Raw genomic sequence first — 27,323 nt, 5'->3', positions numbered from 1 at the left:
GTTCATTGGTTTTTTCAAGTTAAGAAACAGCATATTTTTAATTTAATTTATTTAAAGTTTGTGAGTACTTTTTAAAAATATTAATACTACAGTATCTATCAAAAATTTAAGTAATCAGATATGTAAATACTAGAGTATTTATAAGTTCCAAAAATAGAGAATTTTGTTTTAAAAAAAAGGAAGAGTACTTTAGGATTATTTATTATAAAAATTAGATAAATTTTAAAAAAAAAAAAATATATAATAATAGTTGAAATATTAAAAGAGTAATAAAAAATGCATTTTAAAAACAATAATAGTTTAAAAAAAAAAAAAAAAAAAATTACTTACTTTTTAAAAAAAATTCCCACGCTTTTCCATTGAAGTCTATGAGCGTCTTTGTCCTTTATTTATTTTGGCAGCATCAGAATATACAACCCGCGGAACAAGAAAAGAAGGATCAGAAAGTGAAGAAAGAGAAAGTTTTGAAGGGAAAAGACAATAGAGTCGAGGTAAGGAACATATTTAGTAAATTAACATTTAATTAGTTACAATTTTGAAGTTTAAATAACTATTTAAAAAATAATGACAGCAAACAATTTTTGTTTTCACATTTTTTATTTATAGAAAAATCATGAAAAAATAAACCATATTTTTAATGAATTTTGCAATGTAAGTAACATTTTTAAAACAAAATATAAATATTTTATTAACATTTATAAACATTTATTTACAGATTAGTTAAAAAAAGTAGTCCGCTATAAATTTAGATGCACGCGATGACGTAATGACGTGAGCGTCGACGTAATACGCCATTTTGCAGAGCATCGGAGGAGGAAGCAGCAGGAAGCTGATCTGCGGCCAGGTAGGAAATATTTTCATTTGTAATTGTAGAATAAACCTTTAAAAGGGATACATATATAGTGAGGAAAGAATAAGGGGAGGTTGCGGGAAAACTAATTGATTACTTAATTGTTTTTAAACATGTCCACATTAATGTCATTAATGTATGCCTATGTCGGGTCGCTAAAAGTTATTTATTTAGTTAAAAAAAGTATGTAACTGTTAAAAAATTAAAAGTTACTGTTCAGAAAGTTGATTTGTTTATTTAGGAAGTAAAAAAAGTAATGTCGATCTTCATTTCTAAGTGCAAAAAAGTTGCATACTTTGAAATTTTGAAAAATAACCATTGTTATAAAAATGATGATTAAGCTGCAAAGTGCATTTCGGAATATGGTTTGAATTGTAGAATTTACATATGATTGAGTTTTGGTGATTTGTTTTGACGGAAATTAAATTGGAATTTTTCGGTAATTTAATTAATGGAGTTCCGATGTCGGACAATAGTTCAAATACTATGGGACAGTAAATTTGTAGACATTGGTAGTTTTTGCTTGAAATGAAGATTTGTTTTTAAAAAAAAGAACCCGACTTGTTTGTTTGAAAAATTTTTTAGAAAATACCTTGGTATGCCAATTGTAATTTGAAAATTAGTAAAATTTAAAGCAAAGCAGGAAAGTAAGTAATTACATTATTTCAAAAAGATAGAATGTTAGAAAGATTTTCAAGGTAGTCTATAGCCACACACAACGAAAATTGTTGTAGAATTGCCAATAGTCTCTCAGACATTTCCCTTGTTTTGACTGTTACTCGTGGGTTTAGACTACCTGCGAGTGTTTGTGCTATTCTCATTTCTTGGAAACTTTGCTCCTTCATCAAAGTTTCCAAAAATGAGTAGAAGTTAGGATGTGGTTTACCAATTGTATGGTTGAAGGAGTTATGCCATCCCTCAATGGCATTGTTTGTTTTTGCTTCTCCCTCTAAACAACTCGTGTAGCAGTTCCACCACTCTACATGGAATCGTGGCTTCCTCCTGCGACCCGATCTGCTTAGGTGTCCAATCCATGTGTCCTCAAAATAATTTAGAATGGGTGCCAATTTTTCTTCGTTACTCGTATAATAAACAGATTCTATAATTGCAGTGTAGTACTCGTCCACACTATCGGGAGGAACAAAACAAAGTGCAGTTAATTTTTTTAGTTCAAATTGTAGTTTGCTATCCCGAGAATATTCTGCAACTAGGGATGTTTTCTGTAATTTACGCCAAAATGCCTGCGAAAAATGGAAAAAACATCCCTGAATTTGGGTATCCGTGTACGTTTTAGTGATCACATTGATCATGCTCAATTCAAAATCAATAATTATTTTTCGAGGACTTGAAGATGTTTTACTTTTAATCACTGATAAAAGTTCAGTGTATGTTGCAGAAGTCTTATCAGGTAGCAAACTATAAACTAAGGGAATTACACTATTGTTAATTTTAGCATGTATAGTGTAAATTTGAGTGAAAGGATGGGGTGTACTTTTAAACGTCCCATCCATCATCCAAATTTCACTACTTTCTAACTTAGCAAGGTTACGTGGGGTACTAAAAATTAGAATACGTTTCTGAGGGTTTTCGTTGTCATGCAGAAGGAAAGGTTCATCAGAAAAAGAAATAGAAAGATCATGAGGAATTCTAATGTCAGAGAAAGTATGTGGTGTAGATAATTGAATGTTACTTGCCTGCTTTTGTCTCTGAATAATTCTTCTCAAATTAGGTATTATAGGCATGTTACTAGCAACATGACTGGGGACATGCTGTGCAACCTCTCTTAAAATTGATCCTGTAGAATCATTGGAGGTGCTTGCAATAGCTTTCATCTCGTTTATTGTTTCTCTAATTTCTACATCCATTGCAGAGGCAGAGTGGTTAGGTTCTGTGGTTTTCACAACCAAATTGTCAACAGTAACCGCTCTGCCACTGCAATGGGTAGTGTAGTATTGCACACACCTCCAATGATTTCTAGTTAAACTTATTCTTTCCTTACTATATATGTATCCACCATGGTTTAATAAATTTTTGCCCTTCCTGGATTTAATAAAGTTGGCAGCTCCCAGGCTAGACATTATCTGAAAAGAGGAGAAAACACAAAAAAATTAGCCTGATTAAATTTATTAATTAGCTAAAACATAACATTTACACCATCCAACACATTCCCTACTGATGCACCTTCCTGGAGTTTGAATAGTAAATTGCACCCCTACACCATCCAACACTTTCCCTACTGCTGCACCTTCCTGGAGTTAGAATAGTAAATTGCACCTCTACACCATCCAACACTTTCCCTACTGCTGCACCTTCCTGGAGTTAGAATAGTAAATTGCACCCCTACACCATCCAACACATTCCCTACTGATGCACCTTCCTGGAGTTAGAATAGTAAATTGTTACCCCTACACCATCCAACACATTCCCTACTGATGCACCTTCCTGGAGTTAGAATAGTAAATTGTTACCCCTACACCATCCAACACATTCCCTACTGGTGCACCTTCCTGGAGTTAGAATAGTAAATTGCACCCCTACACCATCCAACACTTTCCCTACTGCTGCACCTTCCTGGAGTTAGAATAGTAAATTGCACCCCAACACCATCAAACACATTCCCTACTGATGCACCTTCCTGGAGTTAGAATAGTAAATTGTTACCCCTACACCATCCAACACATTTCCTACTGATGCACCTTCCTGGAGTTAGAATAGTAAATTGCACCCCTACTCCATCCAACACTTTCCCTACTGTTGCACCTTCCTGGAGTTAGAATAGTAAATTGCACCCCTACACCATCCAACACATTCCCTACTGATGCACCTTCCTGGAGTTAGAATAGTAAATTGCACCCCTACACCATCCAACACATTCCCTACTGATGCACCTTCCTGGAGTTAGAATAGTAAATTGCACCCCTACACCATCCAACACTTTCCCTACTGCTGCACCTTCCTGGAGTTAGAATAGTAAATTGCACCCCAACACCATCAAACACATTCCCTACTGATGCACCTTCCTGGAGTTAGAATAGTAAATTGCACCCCTACACCATCCAACACTTTCCCTACTGCTGCACCTTCCTGGAGTTAGAATAGTAAATTGCACCCCAACACCATCAAACACATTCCCTACTGATGCACCTTCCTGGAGTTAGAATAGTAATTGTTACCCCTACAGCATGGTACATTTTTAAAACAGCTTCACCTTACAATGTTTGATAAAATTACCTTTTTCTTTCGAAGTTGCTTTTCTTGCTGACTCTTCTTAAGTGGGAATGGCGTGTAGGCTGGAGTAGACACTTATGAGGTGATTGGATTTCGAATGGAAAAATAAATGTCTGGAAAAGTGAAAAAAGAAAAGAATGAGAAAACTGAACGATGTTGAGAAATGCGATTTTACAATTATTTTTTAAAAATTGTATATTTGTTATAAGTTGCATTAGATAACACTTTCCCGAATGCTACACCATCCTTTAGTCATGGAATAAAATTCGGAATTCTGCAAATGTAACCATAATTAAATTGGTTTTTTTTTCAACATTAGCAATGAGATAGCTAGTCTAATATATTGAAGGTTTAGAAAGCATCATGAAAATCGATACCTTGTTTTGTAGAACTTGCTTTTCTGGATGAGGCTTCTGAAGATGATTTGGTCTGTTGGTTCAAGATTTAACGTGTGTGGTGGAAAGAATCTTTCTGTAAGGAATCAAATTTTTGTGTTTTGAAAAAAAAGAGGATAAAAAAAAATTTAACGTTGGTTTGAAATGTAAAATCTGAGTATATTTAAATTAATAATGACATACAATATAACTAATACTACATGACACTGTACTAACCAATGCAGCTTCCTGTGGTTGAAATAGAGATATGTACCCCTACACTATAAAAAAATTTCCTTAATGTTGCACCTTCCTGGAGTAGAAATACTATATTGTTACTCTAAACTATCCATTATTTTTCTAATTTGGTACGTTAGAGGAGTAATAATTGCAAAAGGAAGGATTAAAAATTGTATAGTAAAAATAGTACTGAAAAGGTAACATACCTTTTTCTGTTATTGTTTGTTTTCGTGCCTTCAAGGTTATGCTTGCAGCAGGTTAAAGTTATTTTTTGGTTCAGATGTACTCTGGGAAAAAAAAAAAAAAAAAAAAATTAATGTTCCTTAGCTAACGTTGGTTGGAACAAAAAAAAATACAATTTATAAACAATTTGATATATGACAAAGGAGTATGATTAACAATTGGTGAAAGAAAACATATTACACATTTAATGCATTTTTCTTTAAAAAAAAAAGTTAATCCGATACTATCACTAAATTCCTATAATGCAGAACATTCTAGGACTTTGAATAGAAATAGTTGCCCTAGTAATATGAATCGCTTTTCCAGATGTAGTACCCAACTGAAGTCTTATTAGTAATTGTTACTCCTGCATCATGGTATATTTTCGATTATGATGTAGTGAGATTGAGGTTTAAAAAAAACACACCATTGCCATACATCACTTTAGGTAATTTTTAAAAATATATTTTACAAGTAAAACCATTACAAATAAATTACATTTACCTTCACAATTTTATATGGCAGTCGTTAACGTGGTGGTGATGCTCAATTAGGTATACCAATTGTTGAATCTCAATATATTCCGAGTTTCTGTTTTTGGAAAATAAAATATTTGTTTTAAGTTGGTGTATATTTTTAGTGATAATAAATTAGAAACAGTACATTTTAAAAGTTATTATTAAGAATTTTATTTAAATTTTTTTTGGGTTAAGAAAATATATTTTCCTCAAAACCAACGTTTAAAAATATTATAATGACTTACTAGTAGTTGCTCTATTGTAATGCTTTTACAAATGAATTCCGTGCTCTCTCTGAGGAGGTCGCAGTGGAGGTGACAGAGGGTCAGCTTTTCACGTCTGGTCTCTCTGCTAGTTGATAATCAACTGAGTGCAAAATGGTGTCTTCCTTGTATTTATAAGTTTTACTCTGTGTCACTATTAATTTTTTTAAAAACTGCGTTCGTTGTGTTTTTTTAAATGCTTTGTTTTACTGTGGAAAATGATAATTTAAAAATGCTTTTTTAAAAATATTGTTTTGATTCATTTGCTCCGTTTTGGCATCCATTTTGAAACATGTCTTTTGGTATTGTTTACATAGAAACTGTGGTAGGACAAGTTTTACAAGTGAGATGGTTAAAATGGCGCCTATGTGTATGTGTCTTATGTTTTACTTTGTTTACTTACTTTCCGATCTAATCATGATAAAAATGTCTATGTACTGTTATTTAAATTTTCGTTATTTTTGTAAAACTGTGAAATGTGTGAAAACTGAATTTTATGGGGGATTTTGAGTATTAATTTTAATACTCGAGTATTAATTTTAATACTCGAGTATTAATTTGGTAATGCGTTTCAGTCGATTTACGTACAGTTTTTCTCCACATTTTAATACACTTCCCCACCCTAAAACCCCTAATTTCCCTGCATCCCATGCCAGATTTTATTGAACTTTTAATTTAAAAAAAAAAAAAATCTCGTTGTAATGGTATGCGTTGTAATAGATTTCGTTGTAATAGCACTTTTCAGTATTTTAATAGGTTTTGCGTTGTAAGAGTATTCGTTGTAAAGTAATGCGTTGTAGTAGTACTTGCGTTGTAAAAAATGCGTTGTAAAGGTATGCGTTGTAATAGCATGCGTTGTAACGTCATACATCCAGATAAGTGTTCTCTTTTAACAATATCAGATCTAAGCAAAGAATCTCCTCTGAGCCAACTTCCAGTAGCTTAATTTTGCAGGCCAGAGTAGTCTTAACCCAGATCAATAATCCACAAACTGGGCCGCCAGTTGGGGAGTGCCTGGCCTCACTGCTTAACGTAGTGGACCCCATTATATGTACTTGCTCTGTCGCCCAGGTTTCCTGGAACAGACATATATGGAATCTGTCCACAAATGTAATCCATTCTGGGTCAATTAATTTGGACCTTATTTCCACAACATTCCTTGAGATAATCACCAATTTCTGGTCAGTATTGTTACATCTCTGTAGCGGGCCTTTAGATATAGACTTTACTCTCTTTAGGCCTTGGTTAAGTGCAGGGTAAGTGGGCTGGATAACTGGACTACAGTGTGCTGTTCCATTTAAGATGTTAATACTAGTACCCCAAGACTGAGTGGCAGGGGTCACAGCACAGGCCGTCGTCAATTCAACTGTTTCAGTATTAAGGAGCATATGTATTAAACCAAATTTTATTTGCAAACGCTGCGAATCGCAAAAAAACAGCGTTTGCGAATAAAATTTCGCTATTTCATATGTATGACACACATTCCCAGTGCAAAATAAGAAATCGCAAAATTTATGAATTCTTAGTCTGCGAAACGCCAAATTTGCGAATATCCTTACGAATTCCTAAATTGCGATATTCTCAATTTGCGAAATTCGCAAAATGGATATCGCAAACTAAGAAATCACAAGGACATGTATTAAGAAATCGCTAATTGCGAAATTGCGAAAATCGCAAAATAAGAAATCACAATTAACACCAAATGCATGCAGGTGGTAAACAGGTGCAAGGTACTTAAACCACCCCACAATGCAACAGAACCTTCCACAATGGCAGCACTGTTTGTGATAGCCAGGAGGCTGCGTATTCGGGCTCTTGCACAGAGGAGAATGAGACAGGAACGTATCTTCAGGCTGCGCATCACTCTTTTCCAGCAGACTGAAGAGGACATCCATGACAAGTACAGGCTGCACCCACAGACCATATTGGGCCTGATTGAGGAGCTGAAACCCTATTTGGAGCACCCTACACGCAGGACACAAACAATTCCCACACATGTGCAGGTCCTGTGCTCCCTGCACCTCCTGGCGTCAGGGAGTTTTCAAGGGGTCATAGCGGAGGTTGGCGGGGTGTCACAGAGTGCCCTTTCGCGCTTTTTCCATGCCTTTCTAGATGCAATGCTACAGAGGCTATCACCTCACATATACTTCCCCACCACCCAACAGGCATTACAGCAAACAAAACTTGACTTCTACCAGATTGCACGTTTCCCCCACGTCATTGGCTGCATCGATGGGACCCATGTGGCCATCACACCTCCATCAGCAACTGAATATGTCTACAGAAACCGTAAATGTTACCATTCCCTGAATATACAGATTGTGTGCAACGCAAAGTATATCATCAATGAAATTGTACCCAAATACCCCGGCAGAACACATGACTCTTTCATCTTTAGACACAGTGGAATACACAGGCGTCTGAGTGCTGGAGAGTTTGGGGAGGGATACCTGCTAGGTGAATACATGGCACACATCCATACATCCACTACATCACTGGAGGGGGGGGGGGACATTGACTTACCTATTGTGTCTATTCCTGCAGGTGATAGTGCCTATGCAGTGCGGGACTTCATCCTGACCCTGTATCTGGATCCAGCCAATGCAAGTGAGAGGAGATACAACAGGGCGCACAGATCTACGCGCTGCGTCATTGAGCGTACGTTTGGAATCCTAAAGAGACGGTTCCGGTGCCTGCATAAAAGTGGAGGTGCACTGCAATACAGCCCTGAAACCTGCTGTAAAATCGTGGCAAGCTGTGCAATGCTCCATTACATGGCTATGAGGAAAGGCACCACAATTGATGTGACCGATACAGACACATCGGATGACGATTGCCCTGCTCCCCCTGGCAGACCAGCGTCAGGAGTCGGGGCAGCTGCTGGACGCCAGAGACGGACAGAGATCACACAAAACTACTTCTAGGTGAGTAATGATGACATGAGCCCAAAAATGATTCTAATGTGTGCTGTGTTCATTCACACTACTCAAGCATTCATTGTTGCTGTACCCAGCACATGTTATGCACACAGTGCAGGTACGGCACAAGTAAGTGTTCAATATGCATTGCTGGGTTACATCACCCATTGATGCTAAATTGTCACTGAACAGTTCACCTCCTTCGGTGAGGCATTGGTGCTGTTTGGGTTCCAGGCTGAGTGCCCTCCGTGGTGTTCCTAGGTCCTGCACCCTGTCTGGAACTGCGCCTTCTTGCTTCAGGCAATGTAGGTGTGATGCTACTCCTACTTGAGGTTTCCTCACTCTCGCCATAGACCATGAGAGTAGTGCCACCTGAGTTGGCCGTCTGCATTTGCTCCACTGCACTGGTGACCTGTTCTAGCCCTCTTGCAATGTCCTGACAGCAGTGCGACATTTCCAACTGTATGGTAATGCTGCGACGTGTCAGATTGCTGGTGGTGGTGCAGAGGCGGTTCACGGCCTTAGTGTAATTGTGCAGCCGTGCATTGGCACGTCGGGCAGCCCTGTCACTGGCGTCCTGGTTGTGCCTCAGGGTGTCACAGAGGTCACGTATGGCACCTGCCATGGCCATGATGCCCTCCCCCATGTTGCGCTGATTTTTGTTCAGTCTGCATAGCTGCCTATTGATTGAGTGCAATGATTTACATTGCAGGCGCTGTACCTGCAGCATGCTGTGTTCCAGACCAGAAAATATGGTGTTGTCCGCATCAGTGGCAGTACTGCTCCTGGGCCTTGATCTGCGTCGTTCCAGTGCTAGAATGCTCCGACTTGGTGCTTCCTGACTCGGCATGTGTGACGCACCGTGACTCTCCTCTCTTCTGTCACTGTCCTCCCCTGTGGCCTGTATGTCATCCTCCAATGGAGGCAGTGGGGGCACATGTGTGCGCGTCTTGCGCATGATTTCTGTGTGCTCCGTATCGTCACTGGAGTCTCCATCGTCCTGCTGCTCCTCAGGATGTTCATGCTCTTCTCCCTCTGCACTGTCATCAAGTGCCCTGGATTGTGCTGTGGATGTAAAGGGGACTACATGAGTGTGTGTCATTGTCTGCAATTTGCACTCAATAAAGTTTCTACAGTTTGTCTCGGCTAACTTCTGACACTGTATTATTCCCTTATCCCCGACCCACATGTTGCATTAGATTTCCTATTTCTCATGGACACACTGTCATACATATTACTACAAGTTCCATGATGCATTGCTGGGTGTGCTGTAAGACTTGGACTGGAATGACATTTGTCGTGTATACTTTGCGCATTTGGGGAAGTGTGCATGGGATGGAGATCAGGGCAGATTTATCTTGCTTGCATCTTACCTTGGCTGCTGGATGCAGGGTCGGAGCTGTCAATGTCAGCCACACCACCGATGCTCTCAGGCAAGAGGGTGGACTCCACAAGCTCCTCGTGGGGTGTTGGCTCTGCTGCTGTGGATGGTCCTCCCCCGGTATTGTTTGCATCCTTGAGTCTGGCACTCACCCTCTCCTTCGACCTTTGCCGCATGTCGTACCATCGCTTGCGCAATTCCTCGACAGTGCGATGTGTTACACCCACAGCATTCACTTTCTGTTGTATCTCCAGCCAGATCTTTCGTTTTCTTGCTTCTGGGACTCGCAGTGCCTTTTTCCCAAAGTGGAACTCATGGCTGCAAACCATCTCCTCTATGAGGACCTCCTGCTCCTTGTCAGAGAATTTGTGCTTCCTCTTTCTCTTCTCAGCCTCCTTGCCCTCATGTTGCTTGTGGGACTCCATTGGGGTTTGTTCTCTCCTGGGATGCCTCTCTCCAAACAGCCTCTGGGTGTGGCTCAGGTAAGCAGGTGCAAGAAATCACTCCCACTTCCTGGTTGTGATGTCATCAGGCTGCACCTGTATGGCAGATTCCCGCTTTTGCGATTTCTTAATTTGCGAATTTCGCAATTAAGGAATCGCAAATCATGTTTCTGAGACTTTTTTGCGATTATTAAGAAATCGCCAAACATTAGCGATTTTTTATTTACATCCCGATTTGCGAATCTCAAACTGCAAATCGCAAAATATCGCAATTTGAGATTCGCAAAACGGGAGTTTCATACATATGCCCCTTAGGCAGTATAGGGTGTCCAGGTCAGTGAGTGCTTGGTATCTATTGCTAGTTTAGAGATGAAAATGCTTGTGTCTCAACATCGGTTTCTGGGCAATGTGTGCATGTTTTGGGACAATTGGACCAATGGGTTTAAGATGCCTATAAAAAAGCCAAGTGGCACACTCTCAGTCCCTTGCCCTAAGCCCCGACATGGTGATTTCTTGTAGCTTCTTAGCAAATGCCCTGCAAGGGCAGGGGATCTGCAGTTAATAACTACAGAGTCTCCATTTGAAGTCTTCCATAGAGGACCAAGCCAGTTTACTTTTTTACAAGCAGAATATCATGATAGTTTGTGTTGGAAAAATGTGTGTGTTTGGGATAACCAGTAGCAAACTTTATTTTTAAGCTGGCTAGTGGTTTCCTTAGAGGTGCCCTGGAATCTGGGGACACTAGTTAGGATTGCCACATATGGGCAGCACTCTGGAGGAAGGTGTAAGGTCACCTCGTTAGCATGGTCATTTCTGACAGTAGAGTCATCAGTTTGGGGAGGAGGCTTCTAGTGTGTTCAGGTTTGCTCCCATTAAGTGTAGAACTACATATGGTAGACCCAGAGGTATTAGCAGATTGCCTATCCCCAGCCAGGTCAATTCTCTAGCTTTGGGCAGGGCTGCACCCATGTCATAAACATTTATTTGAGAGGTGGACATGTACAAAGGTTGATTTGAATTACTACTGTGGCTCCCCACCCAGGAATTGAATTTCCCGCAATGTGGTGCCCCCCTATATCAGGGCTTTTAGATCGTAAATGCCCATTTGGCCCGGACCCAGATATTAAGCAGGCGAGAAACGTCTGGATAAATCCCACACTTGTCTCCAGTTTATCAAGCCTGTCCAATATTGGCAAGAAATCTTTTGATATTGTTTTTTCAAGGTGAGTCATTAAAGTCTCATTGTCTTGCAATGATAAGCCTGTGGGGTCGGGAGATATCAAATGAGAATCTAATACCGTTGGGACTACTTGCTTTGGGCCGCTATGCACCTCAGATATTGATTCCTGAGTCTTTTTCTTAGATCTGGTGTTTACAAACAATAAGGGCTCCGGTGTTTCACCTTCTTCTTCCTTTTTACTGGAGGACCATATGACGGAGATACCAGGGGTTGAGACAAAGACCGCTCAGAGGGAGATGGTTCTAATTTATTTGATCACTAACACTATTCCCTGGTTTAGTGTCCCCTGTCAACCTGTTCTGTACTTGATCCAAGTTGGTGGCTGCAGTAAAGCCCCCCTCCTAGGATAGACGACGTTCAGCAACTAGGATTTCCTTATCTATAGCCTTGGCAGCTCGTGAGAGAAAACAGTCAAGGCCTGAGTTATGGAGGGACTTAGAAGTATTCTCGCTGTCTCCCATTTGCTTTAGTTTTGCAATTACTTAAAAATCAAACAGCACTATGTAAAAAATTGATTAGATGCACTGGGACCAAAATGGAATTCCAATATCCAGTATCCAAAGCCAAGAGGGAAGGCCCAGCCCAGGTTCTTCCGGGCACTGACAGGCGTGGACTGGTTCGCCCTTGGCCCAGGCTTTGCCCGGGCACGTCCCACTCTGCAGCAGACCCAAGCTACATTTAAGCACCTCCTGGAGCGGGGCAACAGCGTTGGTGGCAGCGGCCGCATTGCAATGTGGGGAAATGGGACCCCCTGCCTCTCTCCACCTGGGTGTGCCTGCTGGCGGCGGGTATGATGGGCTTCTGCGCTGAGGGAGCCCAAGCTGGATTCATGCACCTTCTGGCGCGAGGCAACAGTGTTGGTGGCAGCGGCTGCATATCAAGTTGGGGGATGGATCCCCCTGCCTCTCTCCACCTGGGTGCGCCTGCTGGCAGCGGCTATGATGGGGTCCTCCACTGTGGGAGCCCCAAACTGGATTTAAATACCTCTTGGCATGGGGCGACAGCGTTGGTGGCAGTAGCCGCATTGCAAGGTGGGGGATGAAGTCCCCTGGCTCTCTCCACCTGACTGTGCCTGCTGGCGGCAGCTATGACGGGCTCCCCTGCTGCACCTCTTCAACTAATTCATCCAGGTTATCTCAAGAGATTAAATTACTCGTAACTGATTCTGAAGTTTTTGATCCCCAGCTAGTTACCCCTAATTTTCTGGGGGGAATGTATAGCTGCTCTTTACCATCTTGTGGCTATTTTTCAGTGCTGCACCCAGAGATCACTTTGAAAACCGGTGAGAAGTGTCTGTCTTTCGTGCCTAGTATTTTTATGTATGTTTCATTCTTACTATTTCACCACACCTCTCTTTTTCACAAAATCTCCTGATGAACCACCTTTTAAGTGGTCTAGGTGGAAAAATTATTTACTTACTCCTCAAGGTCTGTGGTAATAATTGAAAACCAGAAAGTAAAATTTGACTCTTAAAACACTGTCTATGTGCTCAATGGCAAGGTGACTTTGATCCGTTAACTGCTTTCAATGATGAAAATGAAGAAAGTCTAGATGAATATGTTTACATAAAATATTTAGATAAACATTATCCACCAAAGTTAGTCCATTTTTGGAAAGGTACTATTTTGTGTGTGCAAAGAATGTGTGAGTGTACAATGGATGGTCTCTGCTCTTAGGAAACTTGTATCTTAATGCACATGTTGTAACAACTGGTGCAAGAATTTGGGGTTAAATAATGATTCGACGTAGCAATAACAAACTAAGATATTACCTCTCACTCAAGTGTGAATAAGTTAGTTGTTGCTAAAAGGAGGGAACCTCGAGCTGGACACCCCACGAGCGACGTCAGACCACTGCTTGCTGGAGTTTCTGTGTTCAGGGACTTTAGCGTCTCGTGTCAGCATGTCAGCAAGGACGTTTCATTTCTCTTCTAGTTTGCCCAGTAAAGAGGTGGTGCTAATATACCTGAGAGGTGCCCTTAGGGGTTCTACCTCGATGTGTCATGGCACTATGGACATGTCGGCCGAGGATGTCGATAGTGGTGAACGTTATACAGAGTTATTATGCAGAAGATGGTAATACTGTTGTGATACTGAGAATCCTCATGCATAATAAATGAGGCTACGTTTTGGAGAAAACCACACATTTATGAAGCACCTAACTAGGTAAAAGGTCAGCACCAGAACCATTAAACAGAACAATGATAGGTCAAATGTAGGTAAAAGGTTGTGCACATAACTAGGCCTATATTGGGGTTCATAACACCCACTCCTCATCCAACTGGACAACAAAGTAACAAATGCTAAAATATGCCTGTTTAAAAAGCATAAAAGACATTGCTAAAATAAGAATATAAAAATTATGTCAAAAGTTTTTAAAAAGCTCTATAAGTCCTCCAAATAGTCAATATACTCCTAGGCCAACTGAGCGTGACAAAAGTCACAGTGCTCAGTGAGAGCAAAAGAGAAAAGAAAACAAAAATAACGTTTTTGAAATTGTTTTATGAAAAAGGCCAATTTGTTCCCAGCACAAGGAGAGCCAAATGTTTATGAGTCCAAAGTGAGATACGCAACATGACTGCTGCTTGCCTTTGCATATGATGGTCCCTTTAACACCTCTTGGATCAGGTCAATGGAGCAAAGGTGTTCTTCTCTGGTTCCCACAGCCGATGCTGAGAAAGTACTTGATGTCTGTAAGCCTGATACAGAGCCAGTATCTTTTCCGAAAAGAGCTGAAGCTTCCTTTGGTGGCTCTAAGAATGTCGACATCAGGATTGGAATACGCTGAGGACACTGTACTACATGGACCTTTAATGCAGTACATCCATGTCCAGAGGCTCAACTGATGAAAGTGTTAGACAGATGTCCAACGTACATTTGTGTCAGCAGAATAAGCAGTGGAGTACAGGCAAGATGCAGTCAACCCAGACTGATCTGAATGACAGAAACCAATGCTCGCTTAGCTCTTGAAGTCGAGGTGTGTCCAGATGGAGTACCATGCGTTCATGGCAACATCGCTCCAAGAGTGCTTTTTCCATCTCTTTGGAATTTGGGTCGTCCATTGCATAGAAGGAAAATTAAAACCAGGATATCCCCTACAAGTTGTAGGGTCAGTGAAAGCCCTCCAAAAATACTTCCCAACACAGAGTGTAGTAATGATTGAATTACTCCGAAGATCGTCTGAAAGGTGCTTATTAGCCTAGAACCTATGTTCTTAAATAGGTATACGATCTCACTCATATCAGACATCAAATTCAAATTCAAATGTAAAAATGATTTATGGTTTTAGTTCATTAAAACCGCAACAATGTGCTTTAGTTAATTATTCTAAGGTTTAAAAGAATCATTTTTTTTAAAGCATCAATTGATTCAAAGTGCATTGATTACACAGTTCATTTATGCGTATCAAAAGGTGACAGAGAAAGGAGTAAAAATCATGCCAACATAGCCTGTTTTGTGAGGTACAGTCTCCAGTGATTGGGCTTTTTGAGATATTTATGCAGCACCATAACAACGAGTTAAGACTGGAAGAGGGCCATTGTAGAGAGCGTGACCTCCAATTTGCTATTCTGCAACTCCCTTTAGGCCAGATTTTACAAATTTTTCATACAGGGTTAAAAATCTTACCAGATTATATTTGAGCTACTTATATTCAAATGGTTTTTTGGTAACCAAAAGCAATATGGCTTTAGGTTAGGACAGACGCAGAATACATGTATTACATCCTGCTTCAAAGCTCCACAAAGACTGCATGCTTTTGGGCCTTTATATTGCCTGCTTGTTTGTTCAGCATTTGATGGAACTGAGCCAAGATTTAGTGCAAAGAACTTTGTTTTTAAGTATGGGGCATATGGTTGATCTAAATAAATTGACGGTTGCAATTTGGTATATGATTGCAGAATCATCCATGCGTGGGATCTCTCACTCAAACTTGTTTTGTCCTCCATTAGTGAGTGCTTCACAGCTGCTTTCTTTAGCATTTGCTGAAAGGAAGAGAATGGAAGATTCAATTGCCAAAGATTTGCCAAAGATTTGTAGTTTTTGTAAGTTTTAAGGATGATCGTAAGAACTTAGTGAAGGCAGAGTGAGGATCATTATCTAGAGCCCGCTATAGTACATTATTAATTGGATTTTGCTGATTTGACCACATTTTGTACCATGTTTTAATAGTTATGGATCATCTTTGCACATGCTCCTGCTGCGACCCGAACTCTAACCTCACCTGGACTAGGGAGCAATTACGGGATAAAGAAAATACTTTCTTATAAGCTTTTGTTTGTAAGGTGTCCAAAGTAGCTGCATCTTTCCCATGCTGGATTTTGCTTGCATATGCCACTGTGGGGAGGAGTTTGGCTTTATTAACTGCTAACAGTGGAGTGAGCGATGGACCTTTCCGGTTCCTTGCCATTGAACAGAAGGCAAATATTGGCCCATTTCCTTTTTTCATTTGCATCTCATTATGGTTTTAAAAAGACAATTGATTATCCATAAGCACTCCCAGATACTAGTAGGTGCTAACTACTTCCAGGTCTATATAGCCAATTAGAAATTGGCGATATTTCCAAGCACAACAACTTATAATCATAGCCTTTGTTTTTGAAATATTAATTTCCATCAAGTTTCAAATTGCGCCAGTACATTAATTGCCCTTTGTAGCCCTATTTGTGTCTGGCTTAGTAGCACTATGTCGTCTGCATAAGATGGATGGGTGATGGGCAATATGCTAAGACGTGGTGCATCTGAAATCACCTCATATAGCTTTGGGGAGAGATCGGACATGAAAAGATTGAACAGGTGTGGGGCCAAAACACACCCTTGCTTTAAACCAGCACTTGTATAGATCTTCTTAGTGAGCTTGTTCCCATCGGCAAACTTGACTTGGAGCTAGGTATTTGTATATAGTAGCTGTATGGCTCTTAGTATTGTTTCCGGGAGTCCCCATTGCTCTAATTCATCCCAGAGAAAACCTCTGTTTACTTGATCAAATGACGCTTTAAAGTCTATAAAGCATAGGCTTTTTTGTTGTCGTAAACTTTTATCTGCGATTAAACCTAGGACAAGAAGGTTTGTGATAGTGCCCACGCCTTTGCGGAATCCCAACTGGTTAAGAGGAATTGTATTATTGGTCTCTGACCAGTCCAGCAGGTCTGATAAAATCAGAGATGCATAGTATTTGGATTCTGTATCAAATAAGGCGATTATTTGGTATTTGGCTGTGTCTGTGCGGTCCCCTCCTTTATATACTGGGTTAATTATTGATCCTCTCCAACTCTCTGGCAGGCTATTTAAGTTGCCCACCTCTTGGAAGAGACGAGACAACAGGACCGCCCAAAAGTTAGGTCCTGTTTGTAGATTTATTGTGGGATCCCATTTGGCCCTGGGACGCCATCTCATCTGCCTGCCTGTATCACCTTGGCTGTTTGTTCTACTGTGTATTGAGGAACTGCGGTCTTGTTGCCTTCATGACATTTGAAATCTTTGCTGGAACTTTGGGTTTCCTAACCGTTGTTTGTAGTGGGTCTAAATGTAGTTTTTGTCCTGCTGCTTCAACTAGTATAGCCGGTGTAGTCAGGCTTATTGAGCATGGGTGAATCAATGAATTGCAGACTTTAGTGCAGGGGTATTTAGATTTTTCCACATCTTTAACCCTTCTACCTGGCGTGATGCAGAAGGTTGAGGTTATGTATGTTATCCAGGCCAGCTCAGTTACACAGGTGGTATTTATTACTGGTTTTGGTCTCTTAAGTCCATTCACTAATTCCCAAAAAGCTCTTGTGTTTGATCTTTTGACGTTGAACAAAATTTGATCTTTTTGTCTTCCCAAATTCGTTCTTATATTTCCTCCTCAGCTTTTTATTTGATCCCAAGTGGCTTCCGGCACTGTGGTCACCCTTGTCTGTTCTATTCTTCTTCTTTGTTCAGTTCTTAGATTTGTTGCTGTTTTACTCAGAGGCCTGTCCTGGTCGCATACAGTGGGGCTTCGATAGTAGGTTTGCAAAAATTCCTTCAGTAGTGTTGTTAGGAATGTGATTCAAACTTCTGTCAGTAAACCTTCCCATGCACCAGGGTTATGATCAGTTCCATTGCCCTTGAGGAGATTTTTGGCAGGGAGTTGTTTGTCCATCTTAGACTTTTTAGGTTAAACGATGTTAGTGATCCTAGTTCAGGTGACACTATTGAATGTCTAGTTAGAGAAGTAGCCAGCACAAGATGTTGAGCTGAATGGTCACTTTCAGTAGTATATTTGATTGAAAATTCCTTTATTTGTTCAAGTAGTGGTAGGGTAAAAATAGTGTACTCTATGATGGATCTCACCCTAGGGCCATGATAAGTGCACGTCAGGGGTTTATCTTGATCAAATCTTCTGTTCGGTACCCGCAGCCCTAGATTTTCCAGGTCTACTACCAGTTTCTAGCTTTTTACATCATGGTATTTGTGCACTGGACGATATTGGGGTTGCACTGCCCATATTGTATTTGCTGTTAATATATCCTCATCCTCGTCCGGTGTGTGTATTAGGTTTGAATTAAAATTGCCGGTTACTATTATGTCCCAAGCTGGGTATTCAAACCTTATTTCTTCTATTGCTCTTATCTCTTTATTGAATATGATTTATTTAGTTTCACGCATCAGATTAGCGTCCACATTAAAGAGGACACTGGTGCTTGACGTATTATTAGCTCCCCAATCCATTTTTATTATTTGCATGTCTGCCGTGGTGGTCGGCATTTGGGTAGAAGTAGTGTTTAGTGCCATGGAAATGTAGAGAGCCAGACAACCCTTTGGTCTGCCATAAAGCTGTGGTCTTATGGCTTTTTCAAAGTAAAGAATTTATCCTGTAACCTGTATTGGGGTTGTCAGCCCTGTTTCTTGGAGGGCTATTATTTCATACTTCTTCCAGCAGTCTGGAAATGCGTAATCCCACAATTATTGATTTGCGCCTGCTGTATTCCATGATAAAAGGCTTATTAATGATCCCTGGGCTGTTGGGTTTTTTTTTATATTGCATACTTGTCTAATGCCATTTCTGGCTCCATCAGTTTCTTGGTGCATTTTCCCTTGTAGATTTAGGTTTAACCCAATCATGCCTTGGTTACCTAAAGCATTTTGTAGAACTGAGGGAAATCAGGTTGCGGTGGAATCATCCTGTTTCATCTTTTGCCGGTCAAGCAGTGGCAAAGGGTAACATTGTTTTTTGGGAACTGAAAGTTTGATACCCCATGCTTCGAAATGGGGTGTGGCAGTTAATATTAATGAGGAGATCTCTGCTGTCCTCCAGGTTAAGAGAGTTGTTTCATTTTGATTATTTGTTCCTTGATTGACAAACTCGACGGCTAGCAAGTCCAGAGAGGACAAATGATTTAGTGCTGGTATGGCTCCAAATAGATTTAAAATATTTCCTCTGTTCAGGTAGTCTTATAATCCCCATGACATGTATTGGGGTATTAGGAGTATCTGATTAGACATTATCCTATGGGACTCATTATCTCTAATGCAGTGAGTGGGAACTTCATGTTGGCATTTCTGATCATTGCCATTTGCCCTGGAGTTGCCTAGATTGACATTTATCAATATTGTCTTGAGATGTTCTTTATTGTGCTGATTACACTTCTGTAGCACAACCTCCCATTCTCCTCTGGTTGAGCTGCTGCTGTTTTTTGATAGTGCAAGGGCCATTGTCATTGTTTTATTTTTCACTTGTCTTTCTTCCTTTGCTCACTTTTTTTCTGTGCGAGTTGTGGAATATTTGAGTTTTCTTCATATGGGTTTACCATACTCTCAATCAACCATTCTGTGTCTTCTGTGAGGTTTCTTTTTTCTTTTTGCGTTATCTCCATCCGTAGACCTCCAGTAAGATACTTCTATTTGGGTTTGATTAGGTCTTGTACTCCCTTTGGTTCCCCTACCGGCGTATCTGATAGGTTTGAAGTCCTAAGAAGCTCATTAGAGTTCAAAGAGTCTTCTTTTATTTCTTGGTGTATTACCGATATAATTTAATTTTGTTTTTTGTTCTTGAAGTCAAAGATGGGAAAAAGCTTGGTCACCTGTTGTTTTGCCCTATTGTTGGACTGTTGGCTCTTTCTCGGCTTCCTTGCTCGCTTTCTTTGCCTTTTCATTTGAGGAAGGAGAGGTATGTTGGGTTGATCATTTTGGGCATTTACTTGCTGTTGGGTAGAAGGATGACTCGTGGCTACTAAAGGGTTGGCTAATGAGGCTGGTAGTGTTCTAGTAGCAGCTGTAATCATCTGATCTATTTTGCCTCTTGCTGCATGCTTGGGATGGGCTTGCTTAATATTGACTGAGGGATTAGCTGATAGAACTGGAAATTCGTCAGTGCCTTTCTTTGCTGACACTTGCAATGGTTGCACTGTCCGGGGCACATTTGAGGCGATTGTGGGAATTATATTTTTCCCCCTTGGTGATGTGACACACAGCCATATTAGGTTGTGCTGGAATTTTATTAAAACACTTGCCCTCTTGCAATATAGACCTTAAAATTGTTGGAACTTCACTGAGTATATTAATTGTTTGTCCACACGCACAGTTGATTACTCGCTGAGGAGTTGATATAATACTGTTTTTTATTTTAAATTCCGTTAGTATATCAAGTTTTGAATTTATACATGTTTGTCTGACAGCATGTTTAAAATGCTAATTGAAGTTTGAAAGGTATTTGTTATGGTGAGCTGTAGATTTGCCTCCTCATCTGTTCTTGTGTTAAATTTATCCTCCTTGGACTTTGGCTGGAAAATATGAGTTGGCACCCCAGGGTTGCTGTCATTTGCTAGACTGTCAATGCTATGCGCCAACATTAATTTGCTTTGATGTTCATCATATGCTTCAATTTTATTATCTGGCTTATTGTCATCATCATTTAGGCACTCTGAGGTGCTAGATATTTCGATTATTGTTTGCTGTCATGGTTTTCTGTTTCGGTGTTGGTTGACTTGCCAGCTCTTCTGATCTTATTTTAGGGTTATCCTCCTACTTTGTGGCATTGTAGACAATATTGAAATTGGAATGTTATTACTGGCAATGTTATATAGCCATTGAATAAACATTCTCAGCCTCTGTGAAAGGTAATTTGTTCAATTTGTTCAATCTTTCTTTGTGCCATTGTTGTCTGCCTTTCTGTTAAGCAAGGAACAGTGACGTACTCTTAATATATAGCCAGGGCACGGAACCAGAGCTTAATGATTGTAGTGTTCAGCTTAATAATAGGTAGGATCGTAACTGCGACTGCCCATTATGTAGGATGGACAGATCCTGTTGTATTATATCTATTGCAGAAGACACAATGTTGCCCAGTGAATACATCCTAGATGTTAGTGTGGTCATATCATTGTCGACTACTGCCAAAGCCTTCTCTGGGTTAACCCTATCAATGTCATGCAATCTCTACACAGCTTCCTGTTGGGAGATTTTCCATACTTCATTGTAAATAGCATATAAGAAGCGTTTACGACGTGGTTTCCGGTGACCTAGTAAAAAATCCCTTAGGTCCAGGTAATCTGAAAATAAGGACAAATGTTTTTTTACCTGGGACAGTGTCGAGGTTCTCAGCCATTCTAGGGATAACTTCCCAACTCTGTAGGATGTCACCAACCCCGGATGTTCTCATTGTACATAGCGTTGGTCATATCTATGGATACCAAACCCTTGGGTGGTACCCTTTAATCATTATTGACACCTATTTGTGTTGATAGGCCAAACCAACCATCCATTCCAACTGGGGTCTGAAGATTTGGTATGAACCCTCCTGTATAACATTTTCTAGTATATCCTCACTATGTTGTGTAAAGTGTTGCCCACCCTCCAAGTGTGAAGGCAAAGGAATCCGAGGTCTGTTCAAGTCCTTGATGTTGGCTAATGCAAGACAGGAAGTCTGTTGCACTGTGTTGTTCAGGAAGATAATCTACTCTGATATGAAAAATGCTCTAAATAATGCCTAATTTCCCAGAAACTGCCAATCTTTAGTCCCCCAGACAGATTTTGTGACTACGGTGTCCCTCCAAAAGTCAGAACCTTGTAAAGACAGATGGGAAATAAAGGAAGCAGAGTATGTCTGTTTCATATTAGTGAGCATATTTTTCTTTGCAGGTGTAGGTGCAACCTTATGATAACATGAGGTCGGGTCTGAACTGTTAAACCCAGAAAAATCGCAAACTTTTGTGCACCTTTTGGTGGTGTTGGGCAAAGTTCCAATTGATGGTAAGTGAAAATATATTACTTGGGATACTTACTTTGTGGAGGAAGTGATGACCATAGTGTTGGTAAACATACATGGAATCAAAATCAGATGCATCATCATCCAGTTTAGGGAATATAGCAGATAGTTCTAAATCAGACAGCATACTATTCACAGTTTCAAAGTCCCAATCATCAGAGAATCTACTGGAGTTGATGATATAATTCAAAGAATATTTTAAATACTTATAGTATTTTCAAAAGTTCAGTGGGACCAAATACATCATATGAAATCCTATCCCATACTATTCCTTCAGGAATCGGAACTGCTGTAATGTTCACAAAGGGCAGGTCTCATCGTTCACAATGAGATATATATATGTTGTTTCAGGACCAAGCTCACATGTTGTACTGCAGAGAGTGCGGGGAGATAGTGTCCATTGGGGAGCAGGAAAAAGACAGTCACTATACCTATCCAAAGGACTAGGAACAGCAGACCAAGTGTAATCCAGAGCTCTAGCCAAGGAGAAACAAAGGAAGTCTTTTTTTCAGCCAAAGATAGAGTTCATGTATTTTTTTCTTTATGGGATGCAGAGGCTGGTGATGACACAGGTTCTCTATGATCCAGAAGGTATAAAAATTAATGAAGTAGCCTGATGCTGTATGATCTATCTATGGTAACTCAGCAGATTTCATTCAACTGACCGATGAATCGTTATGAGACACATTTCGATACATGTTGGTATTAGGCCAACTTGAGATCTGTGTTTGATTTGTGTTTTGTAGCTGTTCAATTTCAACAGGTACAAGTTCCATTCCCTTGTTGGCAATTCCACTATTTCGTATAGTAGAATCTTCAAACGTTATTAGTCTTTCTGTCTGTACTTCCTGTATGGTAGTGAGAGGAGATTGATGACTACCAAGGAACCCACGTGGCATGCTATTCAGTATCGGCCTCATAATGTGGTTTGATCAGATCAATGGAGAAAGATCTGATTTCCTTCCTGCTAGCAAGAGGCTGTAGAAGTACTGTTCTTGTTCCTTCAACAGCCAGGACAGGGGCTCCGTAAAATGGCTCAAATTCTTTGTTGTCCACAATCTTTTCTCTGACCAGGTCCCCCATCTTCGGGACCAAGGCAGGTCTTGCTGAACTAACTTTTACTTCCCTGGTGGTGGTGTACTTTACTTGGACGTTGCTTTGTAATGTCTGGAATTAATTGAGTTCCTGAAAATAGCCAAATGATAATTGATGTCAAATGCTTTTTCACCTGCCACTATCCTGCCACAATCAAGGTTGGGTACCAACATTCTCATCCCAAACAGGACCTCATATGGAGTACGACCTCCTATGGAACTTCTTGGCATGTTATTTTGTACCCTTTGGACCCCGCATAGGTGTTTGACCCAACTGCCAAGAGCCTAATACCCTGGCTGTCAAAAACTGCTTAGACCTCCACAATCAAATTTCCCTTAGGATGATACAGAGAGGAGTACCGCAATGCCACCCAAACTTCCTATGGCTTCCTTTTAAGCCAGAGAGTTAAACATGGGGCTACAGTCAGAATGTAATGTGCCAATTGCGTATGTCCATATAAAAACTCGCAAATCCTTTATAAAAGTTAAAGTGTCAGCCGAGCACTGGGGCTAAACCTACAGGAATCTAGAGCAAGAATCCAGTGCTACCAGATGTATTTGTAAGCCCCATCAGATTGTAAGGGGATGCAGTGGTCCAATAGACACATGCAAGAGGTCTGATATCAATAGTGGTGTTTGTGGTACGGTAGAACCCTTCATCTGCTAAAAACTGAAACTGTTGCAGTGATACCTGCCTGTGCTGAGCCCAGACTCTCATGTGCAGCTAGTATTAAACCTAATCTGTGATCCATATTTGGTATTACTTTATCCCTAACTCCTGGAACTTAAGCATACAGTATATCTTGCACATCTAACTTGTAGGAGTACTTGAGTGGAAAACCTTTTGGCAAGGCTGAGCTGTTTTTACACTAAGTGATGACAGCTACCATTATCGGTCCATCTATCCTCATGCTAGAACGAGTGATTGCAACAACGGCAGCAGTTTGCACTGTCGCCTTGATGGCTTCATCAGCCAATGAATTCCTTTCTTCAACATGCACGCCACCATGCAGTCGAATCATCGTATGAATCATGTGAGCCCGTGGCAAGCCTTTTTTCAGCTCTGCCACTTGCTCCCAGAGTAATTTGTGCTTTATTGTACAACCTTTTGAACCTTTAAACCCATTCTGACCGAATATACCGAAAGTCTTAAAATTAGGATTTTTCTCAATTTAGTAGTAGTAAAGTTAGGACTCCTGACTTTAGGACTCCTAAATGCCTTCTGTGAATACCAAAAGCCTTAAAATTAGGATTTTTCTCAGTTTAGTAGTAGCAAAGTTAGGAGTACTAGCTTTAGGACTCCTAAACTGAGAAAAATCCAAATTTTAAGACTTTCGGTAGGAGTCCTAAAGTTAGGAGTCCTAACTTTAATACTACTAAATTGAGAAAAATCCCAATTTTAAGGCTTTTGGTATTCACAGAAGGCATTTAGGAGTCCTAAAGTTAGGACTCCTAACTTCTGTGAATACCGAAATGAGTAAGTGCCTTCTGTGAATAACAAAACTGAGAAAAATCCAAATTTTAAGACTTTCGGTAGGAGTCCTAACGTTAGGAGTCCTAACTTTAATACTACTAAATTGAGAAAAATCCTAATTTTAAGGCTTTTGGTATTCACAGAAGGCATTTAGGAGTCCTAAAGTTAGGACTCCTAACTTCTGTGAATACCGAAATGAGTAAGTGCCTTCTGTGAATACCAAAATGAGTAAGTGCCTTCTGTGAATACCAAAATGGTAGTAAGTTTAGGATTTTGTCTTAAGTTAGTTCTGTGAATCGGGCCCTCTGTCTACATGTTGGTGGGACGGAAGTTACCGTCCCACATATGACCCTTACCAATCGCACATGGTGCGCTATATTGCTGCTTACTTCCTACGGCAGGCTGTGCTAAACCCTCAGTGTAACTAATGTATTCATACTGATCTAGAGGCATTATCTCATTCGGGGGAGGATAGTCTGATTCATACTGCAGAAATTCTTGTGTTTTTAATGTAGAATGTAGAATCAAATTTGTAGTCTACATCTGTTGCAGTGATAGAATTAGCCCATTGCATCCATTGCGGATGCAGTACTTTTGTGTTTGGGATGCTTGCTTTTAGTTAGAGCCTCTAAGGTTGGGACTGGAGTTATGAAAATTATTCATTTCCCTGAGCCAGTGCTCTTTCTCTCACTACAGCAGTCTGTACTGCTGTTAAAAAAAAATGCAGTAGATGCAAAGCGCATTCCAGCATTTGTGTACAAATGAGATTTGTATGCAATGGGTACAGTTTTGCCTTCATTGAGCCTCAATTACACAGATCACCAAATTCATAGTGTTGACACAGGGGTTTAAGTTTTAGGAAGCTATAATGTCAGCTTGTAGGAAATGAAGAATTTCTGTATGTTCCTGTGTACAACGTCAAACTGAAAAGTCAGGTCTAATTAAATCATAGAACTGTTTTACTTTTTCGGTGTAATCTAAAATGTATTTTCTGCCAAAACTTTGGAATCCTAAAATGGGCTGTTGATTTTTCAGAGTCTTTGGAGGTTGGATCAGTGCACATTTCTCTAAAAAATTAGCTGCTAGGCTTTTCCCATTGACTTGAGAGCTCATGTACTAAAAATAGGACATTGAGGAAGGCATTTTTGTTTTTTAATGTTAAATTCGTAGCCCTCGGAGGCAAACCCCAAATGATCCAATAATTCATCATCCGTCAAATAATTATTGTCTATATAGGACAATGCCTCCTCATCAAAGTTTTGAAGTAGCTCTGATACTCTTGCTGAGAATAACCCTGGGCTATTCTTATACCATTGGGGCAATCTACAAAATTGACGTTGACAGCCAAGGGCTGAAAATGCTGTCAAATATCCACTCTCAGACATTATATTACGGCAAAAGAATCCATTTGAGATATTTAGTCGTTTTGTAGTTTTTTCTGCACAATGTTATTCATTAATGTGGCACAGTGTGCATTCTGTTCTTCAAATGTTTTCATGCAAGTGTTCAAATGCCTGTAGTCTTAAACTAAATGGTATGAATTGTCGATTTTATTACTGGAAGCAAAGGATTATTCATAGATGAGGTGCAACTCTCTATTACTCCTTGGAATTCAAGTTGATCTAAGATCTTTCTGCGCTGTTTTTTCACGTCATGTTTTATTGGGTACTGTCTCTGTGGAGTTGGAGTATTTTTTACTGGGATTACATGATGAGATGACTCAGTATCCCATCCTACACGATTGTGGTGTAATGAAGGAGCTAGTTCTACCATCCACTCCTGCACATATGAATGTTTGAGTGATTCTGGAATGAGGTCGGAGAAAGTCAGTAAGATTACAGTTTCTCCTTTTTGGCAGTCCATGATGAACTCAGGTAGCCAAACATTTTCAGCCAAAAGGATATCATATCCTTATATCAAGTTTTCCCAAAAGAGACCTTTCACTTTCTTCAGTATGTCACCCTAGATATAACTGATGTGGGATGCTTATCCTCGTATCAGGTGTCTCCACCATGATATGTTTATTCAACGCCGCTGTCACCAGAAATTCCATCAGGATCTGGCGAGCTGTTGTTACTTCTGCTGCGCTGTCTAGCATTGTCAGAGTCCATTCCACGTTCAGAAGCTGAGTCCTTAGTATCCTTGGCATTTCTTACTTTAAGATCAGCTATTTTCTTCTTTTTAAATTGAGGTTTTCATTTTGGTTTATGTTCTTTTTTGATAATATAGTCTGAAGTGCGAAGTGTGTCTCTTTGCTTGACTCGCTCTTCTAATCTGCGTTCTGACCGCCCTTCCCTCTCTGAGCTTTTTGATAAACCCTGAAAAAAAAGAGAGGAACATGTATCAGTATGCTGATACCTATCAGGCTTTTTAATATTGTTACGGTTTATAAGGTTATTCTTCCTGTCTAATAGTAGCTGTTGAGGAGACCGACCTCATGATTGAGATGCATTCTGCCTATTTTTTTATTGATTTTTATCGCATTTCTTTTTTGAAGAATCGGGTGCTTGCTTATAGTTATTTTTTTCAGTATCACCGATTAATTGTGGTTTCATAGGTCTAGCCCCCATATTATCTCTACCCAGCGAAGCATGTCTCTTCGATAATTTTAGATAATTTACGCTCCTACTGTGCAGAAGTGCATTCCCTCAGGTGTTGGTGGATAGCCACCACTGCTGCCTCCCCTTTTTTGTTAGCTAACATAATTGTTGAAATTGCCTATCAATTGCTTTCCCAAGTCCAGGGCAGAGTCTGCCCAATACTCATTCTGTATTTGGTTCAATTCTTCTGGTATGATCGCTATTGAGGGGGTACCATGTGTTCTAGTATAAACGGCAGCAAAAACTGTACC

The 27,323-nt window shown here is 40.1% G+C and overlaps 1 protein-coding gene across 1 annotated transcript in view; it reads left to right on the top strand.

The window, feature by feature from the left end:
- LOC146829880 (vomeronasal type-2 receptor 1-like) overlaps nt 1–22,521 on the top strand; it is a 43,481-nt gene extending 20,960 nt beyond the window's left edge. Inside the window, exon 3 of the mRNA XM_085606556.1 lies at nt 22,459–22,521. Within this exon, the coding sequence (XP_085462682.1) occupies nt 22,459–22,521 (63 nt within the window). The remainder of the gene's footprint in view (nt 1–22,458) is intronic.
- The last annotated feature ends 4,802 nt before the right edge of the window (nt 22,522–27,323 follow it).

The sequence above is a fragment of the Triturus cristatus genome, chromosome 5_2 (genome assembly GCF_964204655.1).
Source record: "Triturus cristatus chromosome 5_2, aTriCri1.1, whole genome shotgun sequence".
Taxonomy (NCBI): Eukaryota; Metazoa; Chordata; class Amphibia; order Caudata; family Salamandridae; genus Triturus; species Triturus cristatus.
The sequence above is the reverse complement of the archived record's forward strand: the minus strand, read 5'-3'. Positions and strand labels throughout refer to the sequence as shown.